The sequence below is a fragment of the Falco punctatus genome (assembly GCF_963210335.1).
Source record: "Falco punctatus genome assembly, chromosome: 1".
NCBI lineage: Eukaryota > Metazoa > Chordata > Aves > Falconiformes > Falconidae > Falco > Falco punctatus.
Genome location: NC_137580.1, coordinates 110,655,237 through 110,671,353, shown reverse-complemented (window position 1 = coordinate 110,671,353; position 16,117 = coordinate 110,655,237). Strand labels below are relative to the sequence as shown.

Below are 16,117 nucleotides of genomic sequence, written 5' to 3'. Positions count from 1 at the left end.
GAATGGGGGAGCTGAGGTTTGTTTGAAAGAGCAGTCAGGTGAGAGAACTGCAGGATCGGATCAGATATGTACTGAGTCCCTGTAAGAAAGCGGCTTCACAGAAAGAGAGACAAAAGGCTTTGAAGCGGAATTGGCAGAAAGGTGAAGGACATGTTGTCAAAAGATGGGACAAAGAATGGATGAAGCAAGAACAGGAATTAGAGATTATGAAAGAACTATTTGAACACTGTAAACACCAGGAAGGGAAAAGGATTGTTTAGGGTGGTTCAGTGATATTTCTAGGAGTGATGGGATGCAGATAAGCAAGTGGAAAATGTAAGCTATTAAACGGGAAACATTTCCTGACAGTGAAGGCTAATAGACTGTGGAAAAGTATCCTAAGGGAAGTGACAGGATCTGCTCAGACAATTAAAACTAGACTAGACAACATACCTTAGGGTACAATCATGCTAAAACCACAGACAACTGACTGGATGTGACAAGTATCTTACTTTCTTGCTTCAGAAATAAAGCCATAAAGCCCAGGGGGAATAAAGGACCATTGTAAATGCAAGGTTCCTATATGTAGGGAGGAATCACACCCGACCCAAATAAAATCCAAATGCAATTTTTCCTTGTAAGTGACACAGAGTACAGCAGTTTGGTTCCTCCTGAGCAGTATCTACACAAAAGATCCTGTTCTCTAATGTTACATTACCACCAACTAAAAAAAATAATATCTAATTCACAATAAACATTAATTCATTGTTTGCTCAGGCATTCTGCAATGTTTAATTACCTCATTGTTTAAGGTTTAACAGCTTTAAGGACCTTTTTTCTTACAAACTTCTGAATTTATATCCTGTTCTACTTCACTGATACCATCCAACTTCCTAAACCACAACTGTGATAAGACCTTGATAAGAAAACACTAGTTCTTTGTTAGCTTGTAGACATTAGGAATTTTGCAGAAAACTTGCAAAAATTAAACGCTGATTATTTGGTGTACGTTGCATTCCACAGAAGAAGGGAAGAATACTCATGAGTGTTGGATGTAAGGCAGCAGTAGCCACCTGAGGGCTGGATTTTTTTATATTTTTTTAAACTTTTTCTCCCTGTCATCTTGACATGCAGGCTGGAAGATTTTTAGTGTGCTCATGTGTCAATCACTAAGACGTGACTGAAACCCACAAGCTTATTTGAGACAACCTGCTGAACACTTATCAGTTAGTGAAAAATCAGTGGTGGCGTTGGAGAAGGATTGGACTCAAACTCAGAAATGAAAGGCTCCATAATCCACTTCCATTTCTCTCCTCTGGTCTGGATACACTATGTACCAGGACCACTGACAATATGATTTGGTGGTATTTACCTTCCCTCAGTGTTTCCTGTGGTTGTCTGATTTTCGTGGATCTACGGTCAAGGTCTAAAAGCTCCACAACCCAACCTTGTACCCAATAAACTTACCGCGCTTACTTGTAATTGTGAATCATATTGACTGTAAAATTTGATTTGCATTACAGTAATGCTTTGATATCTAAGTCATGATCACACTCCCATTGTGCAAGGCACTATACAAACCCAGAACAGTAGACCGTTCCAAGAATTTATGGTAAACAGACTGGAATACTTCACCCAACCTTGATTTCTCACCTGACAAGTTCCCTCTTTGATTTAACTCACATCCCAAAGAGTCTGAGATCAAATCTTTGCACATAACTGTCCTTTTATGCTGCATAGGTGCTACTGTCTTTAAATATTTGTGTCCAGGTTGTTCCTGCAGTGCAACATGGTTTCTCCTGAAGGTTTATGCACATATACCTTCCAAGGAAAGACTGCGCCCAATCGCGGGGTGCTGGCGCTGCAATTGCTACAGCATATACTGACCTCTGGGCTAAAGCAGTTGCCAAAAATATGTCTGCAGTCACTCATTTGTGCAAACACTAACACATACAAAACATAACCAAGCATTGTGAAGATTAGCTTACCTGGTATTTGCTAGGCATTTATTGATGAAAATATTAAGGCACTTGGTGACATTCTGGGCTTGGGACTTCTGGTTTGGCTGTTTCCCAGGGGAGATGAGAAATCGCACAGCGCTGCTGGAGATCTGGCTGCTGTCTTGTGTACACAGGCCTGGAAAAAACCCGCAACAATCAGTTTTAAAAATGGCACGTCCTAACGCTGTTTTGAGTATGTTTGGGAGTGTGTTAAAAAACCCAAACTTTGTCAAAACCATTTTTTTGATAATTGCAAAATATTCATGGAACAACAAGTAGAAATCACTACAGTTCTTCCCATACAAATGCATTATACAAACACAAAGCAATGTTGGTCACTTTTCTTCTCAATATTACTAGACTACTAAACTAGAAAGTGAGTCAACTTTCTATTTGTTTGAACAATATTTGAACAATATAAACAATTATTTATAGTGTTCAGCATAAGCATAAATTTAATTTCTGTGAGAGACAAACTGAAACAGCATAATTTTTTTCAAGATTATATTAATTGCCACAAGCTCATTCAAGCCTCCCTCTGTTGTTACAGCTAGCCACAATTTTTATCAAGGTTCTATTTCTAACGTAGTACTTAATAGATGGATGGTATTGCTATGCTACTGATATGAAAATAAAGGTGTTAAAAGCAGTTATGAGCCTTCCAACGTATGTGTTATAAAAGATCACAAATTATGGTAATTAGTACTTTAATGACAGCACTCTTCCCTAATAATAAATGGCTAATCAATTTTAGTGATTAAAATGTCTACAATTTACTAATCATAGGCAAACAGAAACCGTACTATTAATCTTGATTATAAGAGGTTTTGAATTGTTATTGATTAAAGTAGCCAAGAGAATTATTCCTGTTAAAGTCCATTTAAACTTTAAAACTGTCATAAACAGCCATTGAAGCATGCTGTGATAAACAAAATAGTTCTTACTTCCCTGACTAGGTCAACACACACTTCAGTTAAATCAGCTGTCTTCCTCTGAATTTCGTATTTCTTCTGACAATGAAAAAGTAAGATTAAGACATTCTATGGAAAAAATTTGCAACCATCTGTGTGGGATCACAGCTGCATTTGAATGAAGATTCCTCATGTCTTTTGAGAAATGAGATCCCTCATTTCTTACAATTCCTTATTGCACCAAGTAATCTTTAAAATAGTTCCTGGAACGGAGTGAGATAAGTCATCTTGCATAAGTGAATTTACAAGTGTATGAAAGGATGGCAAGTACAGAACTGATAAAAGGAGATTTATTTTAACATTACATATACTCAGATGTGGAACTTTTGCCTCAAGAAGTTGCTGAAGCCAAGGTTTCAAAATTGAATTATTTAGAACTGCAACCCATCCAGAGTTCTAGTATTTCCTGCTAGCACAGTTTTGAGGGAATATTAACAGGTGTAAACTGATTCTTTTAAGACCAGGAGGAGATCTAGAGAGAGGACGGAACTGCCCACTGCAGGATTTTTATGCTTCTCAATAATTTGATATTAAAGCCCAGATAGACTTGCTGGATGGTGTGCTCCATACTGCTAAGAAATCTTTAGCAACTCAAGATGTCTTCACAGCTGAAGCACTCACCTCTTACCAGTAATTGTTGTTTATATATTTAAGAAATGAAACATCTTGTTCTAATAAAACTGGGCAGACAAAACCAAGAAGTTGCCAAAAGTCTGTGTGCCCAGTCATCACTCTTGGAGGATCACAAGTTGCGAATGGTTCACTTCTGCTTTTTGGGGGACAATTTGTGCAGCTTTTCATTCATCTAATTTAGAGTATCTGATGTTTTTGGTGTGGTGTTTTTTTTTTTTTTTAGTTGGAGGCCATTGGTGCTATCAGTCACAGAAGTGTGAACAGCCACAGTGTGAAGGTACTGCTAAACTATTTTTCCTATCACAGTAGCATTAGAATTCTATTTTGCAAAGGGCCTCATGATAGAAACAATGCAAAAATCCATGCAACTCGGCATTTAATGCTGCATGATCATGTTATACATAAATGTAAGGGCTAAACATGATGCCTAAAGAAGGGTATTTTGAAGACACCACTGCTTGTGCTAACTATTCATTTTTTTTCAATCAAGGATAATCCTACAAATATAAAAGTAACTTCAATGTGTCTGGGGTTAATCACCCCAGCAATCTGGGTACAGACAGCTATTTAAATTCTTCAGGACAGTTATGAAAAATCCTATGTTCTACCTAAACTGCACCTTTTGTTTTAGCAGCAGCATCCACCTAGTCTGCTTGCTGCCTTGTTCATCCCTGTGTCCTGCCCAGCCCCCCATGGTACTGACTGTGCTGGGAACCACATTTTGCTGCCAGCACCAGCACTACCACCACTTTTTGGTTGGGTTTTTTTTTGTTGTTGTCGTTTTTGTTATAGTTTCCAAGTTTCTCTAGTTTCTACAGCTCAGGCAACCTCAGTGGTAGTTCACTTTCTATTTTACAGCCATTTACATGTGCATGTTTTCCTCTAAAGCTTAGCAGAACATGCTTGACGCATTAATATTTTTAAAACTACAAAAAATGATATGCTCAAAAAGTTCTTGTATTAAATTCCAACATCCAAAGACCTTTCCTTCAAAGATGTCACCAATTTTCCAAGCAAAAATATATTGACTCTTGGGTGGCTTGGCTTTAGCAAGAATTTGCAGTATACAGAAAAACATTTTTTTTTCATCCTTAAATAGATCCTCGACAATGGCATCTAATAGACAGCACCTGCAAAGGAAACAAACAGTCACCTATCAATATTGTCACCAGAAATGTAATTTATGACAAGAACCTTAAGCCACTGAATTTTGAAGGATACAATGTGAAGGGGTCTTCAAAATGGAACATAGGAAATAACGGACATACAGGCAAGTACTGCCAAATATATTATTATGGGATTTGTTTGTGCCTTCACTTGGAACCAACCATTCACTTCTTCCGTGCCCTGGGCAAGGTGTTAGATATCACTACTGCTACTTAAAAGCAAGGAAGAAAAGATAGCACCCCAATATTTCAGAAGTGAAACTTTCAGGCCACCTTCTGAACCAAGGTTTTCTGGGAACTCTGGGGGAATTACCTAGTTTTTGGATTTGGGACATGATCCTTGATTGTCTTCGCAGAAATTGGTTCTGTGCATGTGTAGAAACAGAACTTGAGCTGTTTAGGGAACCTCTACATCAAACAAATTCTAGGACTGGGAGGCGGACAGGTATAGGGGTTTAGGACAACAGTCTGGGCAGAAGTATACAATTTCTGCTGAATGCACCTATACCCTTCATTTCTGGGTATATTATTGCCCTTTTTGACCCTTGCTTCTGCACAAAGGAGAATTCTACTGGAGAACAAGCTCTGGGAAACCCATTCAATCAGTGGCTTGCAGTGTGTGTATTTTACTAGTTCTTTAAATAATGAGCTGCAATCTCAGATTTCAACCTGTTTTCTCTGCATGTGGAAGTCATCTCATGTGAGCTTGTTGATCAGCTACTTACTGATTCAGTAAACAGTGAATCAGTTAACAGCAATTCAGTAAACATTGAATAGTAGTTTAGAACTGTTTCACTTCCTCCACTTTTTTTTTCACTGAAAGCAATACTAATGATGATGCTTCAACAGTATTATGCAAAACTACTTTAAAGTTAAAAATTAATCTGTTGTCTTTTTTTTTAAATTATCTATAGATGTTGCTAAAATTCTAGATGGATTATTTTAACTGCCAAATCCCTAAAGAGGAAAGTTGCAAGTGGTAAATATTTTCCTAACTTAAAATGAAAAGGTAGGAAGGTAGACATCTGGGTAGATTTTCACAGTCGGAGTCTCTAGTTTAAAACATCAGTATTTTGAAAGACTGTAATAAAAAGCCATCTTTTAACTTTTCACTAGTGTATGGGTTAATGACCGTCCCGTTATAGAATGATATTCTAGAATCTCCATATTACAGTTGCTACGCATAGAAATATCTTTGACACAAAAATTAATATTCATAAGGATTGGTCAGCACTCTCATCTTTCCCAGCCATGCAAAAGGATTAAGTTTTTAATCTGGGCTTTCAAAATTTCTTCCTTCTGAGGGCAACCAATTCCTGTGCTACAGTGAGTACAATTCACTAAAACGGTTATTGCTTAAATTACAGCTGCAATTAGAAGCTCTACGTGAGATTAGACTATCATGTTTGACGATGTGCAGATAGCAAAGGTCAGTGTCTCAAAAGTCCTACAATCTAAATAAAGCAAGCCAACAAAGATAACGTTACTCATCCATTTACAGATAAAAAAGCAAAGTAACTAAATGACTCACACAGGCTTCTAGTTCATTTGAAATTCAGAACAGAAATGAAATCTCTGGGGCTTCAATCCAGGTGAAAACAATCCTATGGAAAGAAAAGTACTGTGCTTAATGTAGAGGTCTTAGTAAGTAAATTTTTAAAATATATCCCAAATGCTTCAAGCACAGGAAGTGAGGGTGATTTATAGAAAAATATCTCCTAAGAAAATTTTGTTTTGTTGTTAACAACAGATCAAGCATCACATTAAAAAGATATAATGACTTAGATGCTTAGGCTTAAGTTGCAAAGCTACTTTAAATTAGAACAGAGTATCTTTAAATCCTGCCTAAAACAAATGTTACAGCATGGATGATAGGAGTCAAAAACAATGCTTAAAACCTGAATAACCTGTGATCTCTGATAGAGCGGGTTCTCCTAGGCAAAAGATGAAGGAATACAGGGGTTTCTGAAAGGTATAAGTAGCTCTGACTCCTGGGGTTATAATGGCAGTGAACAAATTCCTACAAATCCCCTCAGTGCAATCAAGGAAAGACAGGCTGTTACCCTGTGTTCTTCCAAACACAATTAACCGATGATGCTCCAAAGGATTTATCAACGGATGCCACAAAATCTGTAAAACCCTTACCCCAGGACAACCCAAAGTAGGGCTCTGTCCTTTTCCTCCATTTTACAAAGGAAAACAAGCATCAGTGAATTGATTTTATTTATTATTATTTATTCAACTGAAGTACTGGGTAGCTCCACCCTCCAGGAAGCGAGGCTCTACACAAGTCATTCCACTTCGCAGAGCAAATCTTTAGCATAAATTTGAATCTCAGGAATATGCATCTCTCTACTGTCACATACTATCATGTCTGATCTGATATTTATTTTGTTGTAAACAATGTATTTGTCTTTCCCAGTTAAAGTAACATTAAGCACATTCCCTAAAATTGGAGGCGGAGGTCTGGGAAGCAAATACAAGGCAATAGAATTTCATTTGCACTGGGGAGTCCCAGGTGGGCAGCAGCAATACCTTCCCGGGTCAGAGCACAGCATTGATGGAGAGAAACAAGCCATGGAGGTAGGTGAGACTGTGGATTACAGCTTTTCCTCAAGAACTCTGGCCTTTAAAGATACTGTTGCACAAAAACTATTGGCTAATTCTCCTATGTAACCCCAACAGTGGAAATAAAGAACAGAGGACACGTTGCTCACTAACCAGAACACGGAGGAAAACACTCTTGAGTTGCATGGCACAGGCACAGAACAGACAATAAATCTGGAGTTAGATAGCCTTTTGGGAGGATAAACATTTCAAAGCCTGTACAGTCCAATTATACTCTCACACTGCTTATTCAGATTATATATTCATTTCTGGAACTGCAACCGTGAACCGACCTATGCAACCAAACCCAATACATTCTCTTCAAGGCAAGAGAAGTTGCCAGCACTGATACACATGGATTGGTGGAAGGAACCCACCCCCCCTTTCAGACCATGATGTAAAAATCTGCCTGTTCTGCTGCACAGGCTGAAAACTGAGGGCTGCAGCAGTCCAGAGAGCACGTCCCTTTCTGAGGAGATGTCTGAAATGATACCGCTGCTGATAAATGATGTTTCAAATTATAATACACTTACTGATTGGCTCCTGCCTCGGGTCAAGGACCCCGAGCTGCTTGTCCCCAGCCTGCGAGCAGCAGAGCAGTTCTGGCCCCACTGCAGCACAGGTGCAGAGAAGTAGCCAGGCTGCACTCACAACAACAAACTGCAGAGGAAAATGAATCATATATATATATATAATATATAATTAAATAATAAAATGAAAAATTATTGGCCTTGACTCTTGTGTTACAGCTTCATGTTGTCCACATAAGAGAAGATGTTTCAGATATAACAGAAGCAAAGAAAAATGCAGATGGTGTGGCTGTGTTAGCATTCTTTATAAAGGTAGGTAGCCAAATTTCTAATTGCCCATCGCAAATTTACCAGCAATTTGGCCGAGTGATCGATTGTTAGAGTAGTCCAAGACCTAAGCCTCCCCCATCTTCTGCAGACATTCAATGCCAGCACTTCGCTCCTTTACCCATTTCTATACTCTGCCTGTTGTTATCTTTTAGCCTTGTGGTTCTTTTCTGTTTTATTCACAATTAATTTAAAGCAACCAGTTGTTGAGAAATGCATCATTTGGAATAAAAATATTTCCATTTCAGGTAGAAGAAGAAAATAAAAACTATGCAACTCTAATAAATGAGCTAGAGAATATAAAATACAAAGGTAAGACACTTGCATCGGTCAAAGTGCAACATGTATTTACTTCAAGCACATATACTACCAGGTAGTTCATGGTCCAATCCTGTTCTAATTATGGTACTGTGACTTGAAAGTCAAAGCCAAAAGATAAAAGTTAGTTTGCCAAGCAGTCAGAGCATCACAGGAGGGAGAAAATCTAGTCCTCTGTATTTGCAGAGAAGAACAGCCCCCCCAAACCAGAATGAGTATTCCTGCTTCTGTAGGAGGAAGTGAATGAGAAGAAACCCATGCAGCGTTAACACAAGAGGAGTGCGCAGCTTGTCCTCAGTGGGATTCTGCAGCTGGCAGTCAGGATCTCACAAGCAGCGCGGTGTGGCTGCCCCAGTCAGTGTGGGAAGCGTGCGTGGGGATGAGCTTTCCAGAGCCACAAGCAGCAGCCGCATTTGAAGACAAATGTGACCACCACCTGCAGCCATGCTTGTTACAAGCGGTGTTTCCCCCTGGTTTGTCTAGGACAAACAGCACAGATGGAGCCTTTGCCACTGAGCTCTCTTCTCCCACCTGAGGAAGACCTTGGAAGGTACTACCGGTACGAGGGCTCCCTCACCACTCCTGACTGCCATGAGGGTGTCATCTGGACAGTATTTGAGAAGCCAGTTGAACTCAGTATTTCTCAGGTAAGTCGCAGGGGGATAGCCTGGAGAACTGAACACAAACTCATTAGCTGCTCGCTTTGCTCCTATGACACACACACACACTTGCTTGACATTAGCCCAAGCATAGTCCCTAGTGCCGTTTTTTTGGCCCCATTAAATCACCTCTCAGAAAACAGCAGGAAAGGGGAAGGAAGGGGAAATGACAATGTGGAAAGAAAGCCAAAAAAACCCACAGGTAAACACTCAGCTCAGTGCTTCGTCAGCAGCACTTCCACTGCTATCATCTGCTCACTCCCCAGTTTCACTGCTTTTCTCCTATTGCCTTAAGTATCAGGATACCAGAACAGAATACTTTGAAATCCAAACTTTAAGTCTATAAGCATCAGCTTTAAGCCATGCATTTTTGTCCTATAGAGAGGAATGGGAGACTGAACCATCACTGCCTTGAAAATACAGATTGTTCAGCTAACAGAGTACATGATGAAAAAATTCAGATGTTCTGGAGTGGACTCTCGGCAATACCGCCAGCCAGCACAGCCTGGCTGAGAGCCAGCATCTGTATTTTTCTTCCTTCCCTGCAGTGCACTCATCATCACTTCAGTCACAGGGAATGCTCAGCCACGCACAAGTCAGGAAAGCGCAGCGTGCGAGAGTGAGCATCTGCTTGCTCTGGGCCAGCATCATGCGGCAAGCAGTTAGAAATTGGAAGCAAAGAGAGAAAGCCTAGCTCTCTTTCTTCGAGTCACTGTGACGTAATGGGGAAGGACAGGACTGTGTGCGTCAAGAGGACTGGTGTAACCAGGTCCTTGAGCTGGACAAAGCATTTGGCTCACACAGAAAGGAAGTCCTCATGATTTCGAAGGCTAAAAGAAGTCATCTGTTGGTGACCTCTGGCAATAGCCTCCATCATATCTTTTCCTGCAAGGTTTAATGCATCCATACAGTTCAAAAACAGAGCAAGGCACTGCAGATTTTTAATATCATGATTTCCAGTGTTCTATGGAAAAAGGATTTAACCATCTATTTTTTTTCTTCAATGTTTGCAGATTTCTCAGTTTTCAACAGTCCACTTTGATGGGAAGAACTCAACTTACATGGCTGAAAATTTCCGGCCTGTTCAGCTTCTGAATGAACGAAAGGTGTACTGGTCCAGTGCCAGCGTCCTCGTGCCTACTGCTAAGGTTTTAGTGTTGGTCCTGATGCTTACGTACATCCTGAGTTCTCTTTGCCAATGAACAGTTTGCACCTCATTCAGGGTTCTGGGTTTTTTGGAGGTGGTTGTTTTTATTGCTGTTGTTGGTTCTTTGTATCAAGTAATCTCTCTAACTACCAACTCATGAATCATATCTCAATACAGAATTTAACCTTGCCCTCCTCCAGACACTAACCGAGGACTTCTGTTGCTGCTCTTATATAAAATGAAACCCATTGCACTAAATCACAAGAATTTAAAGGAACTGTAAGATAAAGCTTTGAAGATTCAGATTTTAAAAAGCCCAAAACACTTAAAACATCGGGATGGATTATTTGCAAGCCTGTAGTTTGAACACAGCACTGGAAGGACACTTTGCAAGCAATACAGGGGATCTTCAAGAGGAATCTGTTCTTAAGTGCCTATGAAGGGTTTTGTTTGGAGTATGTTTACATTCAACACTGCATATCAGGAAGACAGTAACATGTGGAGTAATTCTTATAATCCCTATCTTGTCCTACATGGAGGTACAATACAGAGCAAAGAAAAAGTGCTCACACACAGTTCAGCAACATCTGGGTCATCCATAGTGAAGGACATGTGACAAATTTAATCTGTACTAATGCAATTTCCCCCCTTCTTCCTTCAGAACATCTAAAGTTAATTTTTAGATAAGGATACTGGATTCTTTTCACCTAATCTACTGATTCTGGATTTCAGGTGTCTCTATTAAGCCTATTTATTCAGCCTAGTACAGATCCTTCTCTAGCATTCTCTGCCAATATGATGTGCTAGAAAGAAAAAGAGAAGGTCAGCCACAGGTACCAGTTGCACATCTGTGGAAATTCTCTCTCTTTGGAGGGTTGCATTTGAAGCATAAGACTTAAATGATCCTTTTCAGTTTTTGTTTGCCTAATAAAATGGGATAGCTCAAAGAACAGCTCTTTCCAGAATCATGATTTATGTTTCTAAATGTCAGTTTGAACGCCCTCCCCCTCTTTTTTTTCTTTTCATGAAAACATGCCTGCAATATTCGCATATGGTTAAGATTCATAGTTTTTTTCCAAGAAGATTGTGATTTAAACTGATTTCTTCAGATCTTATTCAATTACTTACAGAAAACCTCAATATATTGGAAAATAGTATTTCCTTGATTTACTCCAGTTCTCTCTCTGAAGACAGACACAAGTTTTGTTTGGCTAATGCCATATAATATGTTAGATCTCCTTTTAAAATTTTAGATTTTGGCCACACCAAAATAGGATGTCATAGTATCTGACTTGTGGTTTTCTCTTTAGGCCAATGTTTGCAGAGATGACTTTATACTACAGCTATACGGCCATTTTCAGGAAAACCATAGCAGTGAGACTAACCACAGCTCATCAACAGAGAAAAAGCAGGGGGAAAAATATTGTCATATTTAACAATAACATAAGCTTAAAAAATTACACATGGAAAAGCGAATTCACCTTTTTAAGTTTAGAGAAATGATTAAGACTTTGAGTGTATTTTTAGCTAACAAAAAACTTTTGAGAAGCAAACAAAAACAAAGGATTAAAGTTGAACAGAGACCCATATTTTTGCTGCCTTGAGTTTTTTTCTTTTGTCTTTGCTAAAGGGGAATCCACACAACACTCATTCAGAAAAGGAATGTGACATTTCCCCCTATTTCTTCACAAGGTTTAGGGCTGGGTTTGCATTTGAGGGGGTGGGCAGGGGGAGGGATTTGCAGTATGTTGGGACATTTCTGATGTCAGCAGGCTTCTGGAGCTTTTGCTTCACATGAGTCACCCAGGTATTATTTGCACATAGCAAAACTGTTTGAGTTTGGCACCTTGCTCAGCAGAACTGGTGCAGACACCCAGCCCATCAGGTAGAGGACAGGCAGATTTCGCACAATGAAGGAAAGGGTACCATGGATTTACCCAGTGCAACTTCACCTCTGTACAAACACGCAGCTAGTTTGTTAACCAGGATAAACAGTTGCATACCTACGCATAAGTTGAACATCTCTGTGTTAGCAATTTCCATTACATCCCTCAACATCCCACAAGTAGAGAATGCTTCAAAAAATTAAGAGGAAAGAATCTTTGTTTTCATGCCGTGGTACAAAATGTAATAAATGGAAGTATTCTGAAAGACTCACATTTTATTGCTCTTTCAAGAGTTACAAGCAACGTGGTAAACAGCACAATCACGTACAAAAGTCCTGTAAGACGGGGAGCTCCTGTTTTAAAGACCAGTAATGTGAATACTTCTCAGGGTGCCTCCACTGAGGACAATGCCTTTTGCACTAAAAAAGCCCTCTGTGTCTGTTGGGATAACAACCCACCACCTTTCTCCATTTAGATTATTTACTAAATTAATGAAATTATTTTCATTTCATAGGACACTCTCTTAAGAGTGATTGGAAGAAACTGTGGATGATCCATGTTAACTATCATTTATTGCTAGTGATCAATGATAAATTACGGAGGCAACTTTTCACTAGGCTGTGCCTCAGTTTATCATGTAGATAGAGAGAAACATTTACAGCAGTTAGATATGATGTGGGGGAATCTTATTTGCGGTGAAATACATTAAAACATAACTAAGAGGAAGGGAAAAAAAATCTCCTGAAAAGATGGTTAGTCCTCTGTAAGCACTCTTCTGCACAAACCCCAGCATGAATCAAATCTGAACAGACAAGTATGACCATTTTTACTGAGTGAGTCTGAATTTTATGCCAATGAGGAACAGGGAACTGCTACAATCTGCATCTGTGTCAGCCATCAAGATCAATCTGTTCTTTGTCAGAGGTACCTCTTTGCAACCAGGCAGACGCATTCTGTTCTGGTGCAGGATGTAACAATTACAGGACTAGCATTAATGCAGTGAATAAATACAAATCTACAGCAAAAGCTATTCAACTTAAAAACCAGTAAAAGACAGAAAGGTGTCAAGTGGGACATTTGGTTTTCTTTTGTGAAGGCAGTTATGGAAAAGTAATTTGCTGTTCTGCAGGTAGCTTCAGGTGCTGATTTTCACCAATTTTGTCTATGCTACATTTGGCATGAAACTTCTTATATTGTGAAGACACTAGGAAGCAACAGTAACTCCTGAAGAGCAAATAGGCAAGCTGTGATAATACAGGAAAGGGCGGGGGAAGGAACAGAGATATTTAGAAAGACCCAGAAAGAACAGTATTTTCCCACGTACAGAAAAGTTAATGCAGAACTTTGCTAATACATTTCACATATGTCGGAGTCAGAGCTGAAGACTACTCTAGCTCCTGTGACTGAAAGCTGGAGTACAATAGAAACTGAAATAACCTGGAAACTAAAATTGTCTAGAGGTATATGTTTCAAGTTTAAAACAAAGCAGGTCTGAATCAAGTCAGAGGTAGAACATTATGTGGATTGCAGACAACCAGGCGTATGAACTGATCATGTTCATGAGTGCAGAGACCAAAGTGTTTTGGGAGATTATCAAAGTTTGGATGTAGCTTTGCTTATAAGAACTCCACCCTTTGGAAGCACCTTGCATTTTGGATTAGGGTTTGCCTGTAACGGCTGTCATGGTACACTCCAGTCACCATAAGGTTGAACAGCAGCTAAGGACTCACCAGGCTTCGGTAGGTCCTCTCCATTTCTAAAAATATAGCAAGCTGGGATTACATGGATTTGTATAATGCATCCAAAAATCAATTCTTTTCCAGTTTTGGATCAGACCTTGATTTGAGTGCAAGCTTTCAGAGGCCTGAGAGGTGAAGAAGCAGATCTGCTGTATGAACACAGGTCTGGCTTCACCCTTTCACGATCATCTGGCAATCGGTTGGGGGAGCAGGGTCAGACCACAGGAGGGGCAGGCACAAAAAAAATTCCTAATACAATAGGTTTTCAGCAAAACATTTTCTCAGGAAGCAGAAAGAGACAGGGAAACCTAGCCATTACTCACGAGATATATTTACATTATCCACAAAGAATTTTAACAAGCTTGCCAGCTTCATTATATGGTCAGCTCCTCCTGCTGACAAACACAAGCTCAAAATGCACTTTTCTTCCATACAGAATTAATTTTCCATGATTGCTTGGGGAAAAGAATAAAGCTTCTTGGTTTTTCCTTTCTTCCCTTGCCCATCCAGAAGTGGATTTCACAGGAAAGACAGCATTTGCTGGCAGAGCCACAGCCTTCCTGTTAAACAGATGTCATATAGCAAATCCATGTAAAACATCCCTCTATCCACCTGTAGTCAATAAAAGGGTACAGAGGAGCCTACCTAGCTTCCCAGATTGGGAAGTTTAATAATTTTGAAGTTTAATAAATGTGTTAGTACTAGGTGTAACAACAACAATCCAGAGAGGGGGAGACCTGTTACCTAACACTGCAGTGTGTGCAGGAGATAACACCCCACCACAAAAGTTATGGTTGGACGCAACGATCCTAAAAGTCTTTTCCAACTGAAACGATTCTATAAAGGATTCTATGAAAAATTATTATGCTTGGAGATGTGAAGCTTTTTTTCAATAGATTTGAAAGTGTGCTTAGTGATTTTCTTGCCACTAAGCACTACAAATGACATCGGATTTAGAGACATTACAATGACAGAGAAACAAATGCCATGGTAGCTCTGTACAGCCAGAGGTAGCTGTGGAAAACGTTTCATATAGGAGAAAATCATATATAAATTTTAAAAAAATAAAGGAAATACAGACTTCACTAGTAAATTAATGTGTATCTATGGAAAAGCCAATAAAATTCTAGCTAAGATGCACCGAAGAAATAACACACAAGGAAACAGAGACTGGCAGCCTCCTGCCACACTGCCCAGCCTGCCGGGCTGCTCCCCGCAGCACAGGGGATGGCATGGCCAACCACAATCTGGTGGGATTCTTCCACAAGAAGCATCTAGAACCCACCTCACTCATACAACACGACTCTTGCTGCCTACAGAGCCTTACAAAAGCATCTGTTCCAACATGAGGTGATGCACCCATGAGGCAGCAGCCAAGCTGCCCATCTGAGGTATCCTGCGCCCCAGGGCAACACTCTGCCTGGCAAGTCTTTGTGCACCTTGGGTTTTGTCAGTGTTATTTCCTCGTTTGTCATCTTTGCAGGCAGGACTGACTCACCGTTTTGCCGTTCACAGGCTGTGGGAAGCAGCAGCATGGCTGGGCTGGGGCCTCTCTGAGGCGGGCATGGTGGACAAGCTGCAGCACTCGCTGTCACCAAGGCCGGGTTCAAACGCCAGGCAGGGTATCCCTGCCACTGAAAAAATGAGCTGAAAGGAAAAAAGAGGGGGAATGTAAGGAAAAAAATGGGAGAAAAGAGAAAAAGACCTTTTCAGCACAGCCGGGGGGCAGGCTAGGGGTAGGCCCCCACAGCCCTCACCTGGTGCTGGCCGCCATTTTCTGAGGGCGCCTCAGGCTGAGGGGGGCCCAGCGCGCCCGGCCACCGGAGCCCAGCACAGCCCCCGCGGCCTCCCCGTGTCGGGGTTGTACCTCGGGTTTCGGGCGGCAGAGGCATGCAGCAAACATTTCACCTCCAGGAAAACACCTCAAAAGCTGGGCTGGGGGGGGTTGGCTGGGGACCCCAGCGTGAAGCGCCCATCGGGGGCGGCGGGGAGGAGGGTGACATGTCCAGGCCCCATGGAAGAGCTGGCCAGCACCTCGGGGTCACCGGGGTGGGGCTTGGTGCCCATCGCAGGGCAAAAAGCTATGGAAGAAGCTGGGAAGGGCCACAATGGAGACGTGTGGGCAGCGGCCACAGCGGCCAGCTCCGGCTGCGTG

At 40.7% G+C, this 16,117-nt stretch overlaps 1 protein-coding gene across 2 annotated transcripts in view; it reads left to right on the top strand.

Annotated features, from left to right (window-relative positions):
- Window positions 1-16,117, top strand: part of CA4 (carbonic anhydrase 4) — a 38,122-nt gene that overhangs the window by 7,481 nt on the left and 14,524 nt on the right. Inside the window, exons 2-8 of one of the 2 annotated variants that reach the window (XM_080384224.1) lie at window positions 3,807-3,860; window positions 4,683-4,853; window positions 7,172-7,332; window positions 8,106-8,202; window positions 8,466-8,525; window positions 9,015-9,178; window positions 10,204-16,078. In XM_080384224.1, coding sequence (XP_080240350.1) covers window positions 3,807-3,860; window positions 4,683-4,853; window positions 7,172-7,332; window positions 8,106-8,202; window positions 8,466-8,525; window positions 9,015-9,178; window positions 10,204-10,392 — 896 coding nt within the window. In that variant the 3' untranslated portion in view covers window positions 10,393-16,078. Of the gene's footprint in view, window positions 1-3,806; window positions 3,861-4,682; window positions 4,854-7,171; window positions 7,333-8,105; window positions 8,203-8,465; window positions 8,526-9,014; window positions 16,079-16,117 lie in introns of those variants that run through there. The other variant, XM_080384223.1, reaches the window with a different exon arrangement.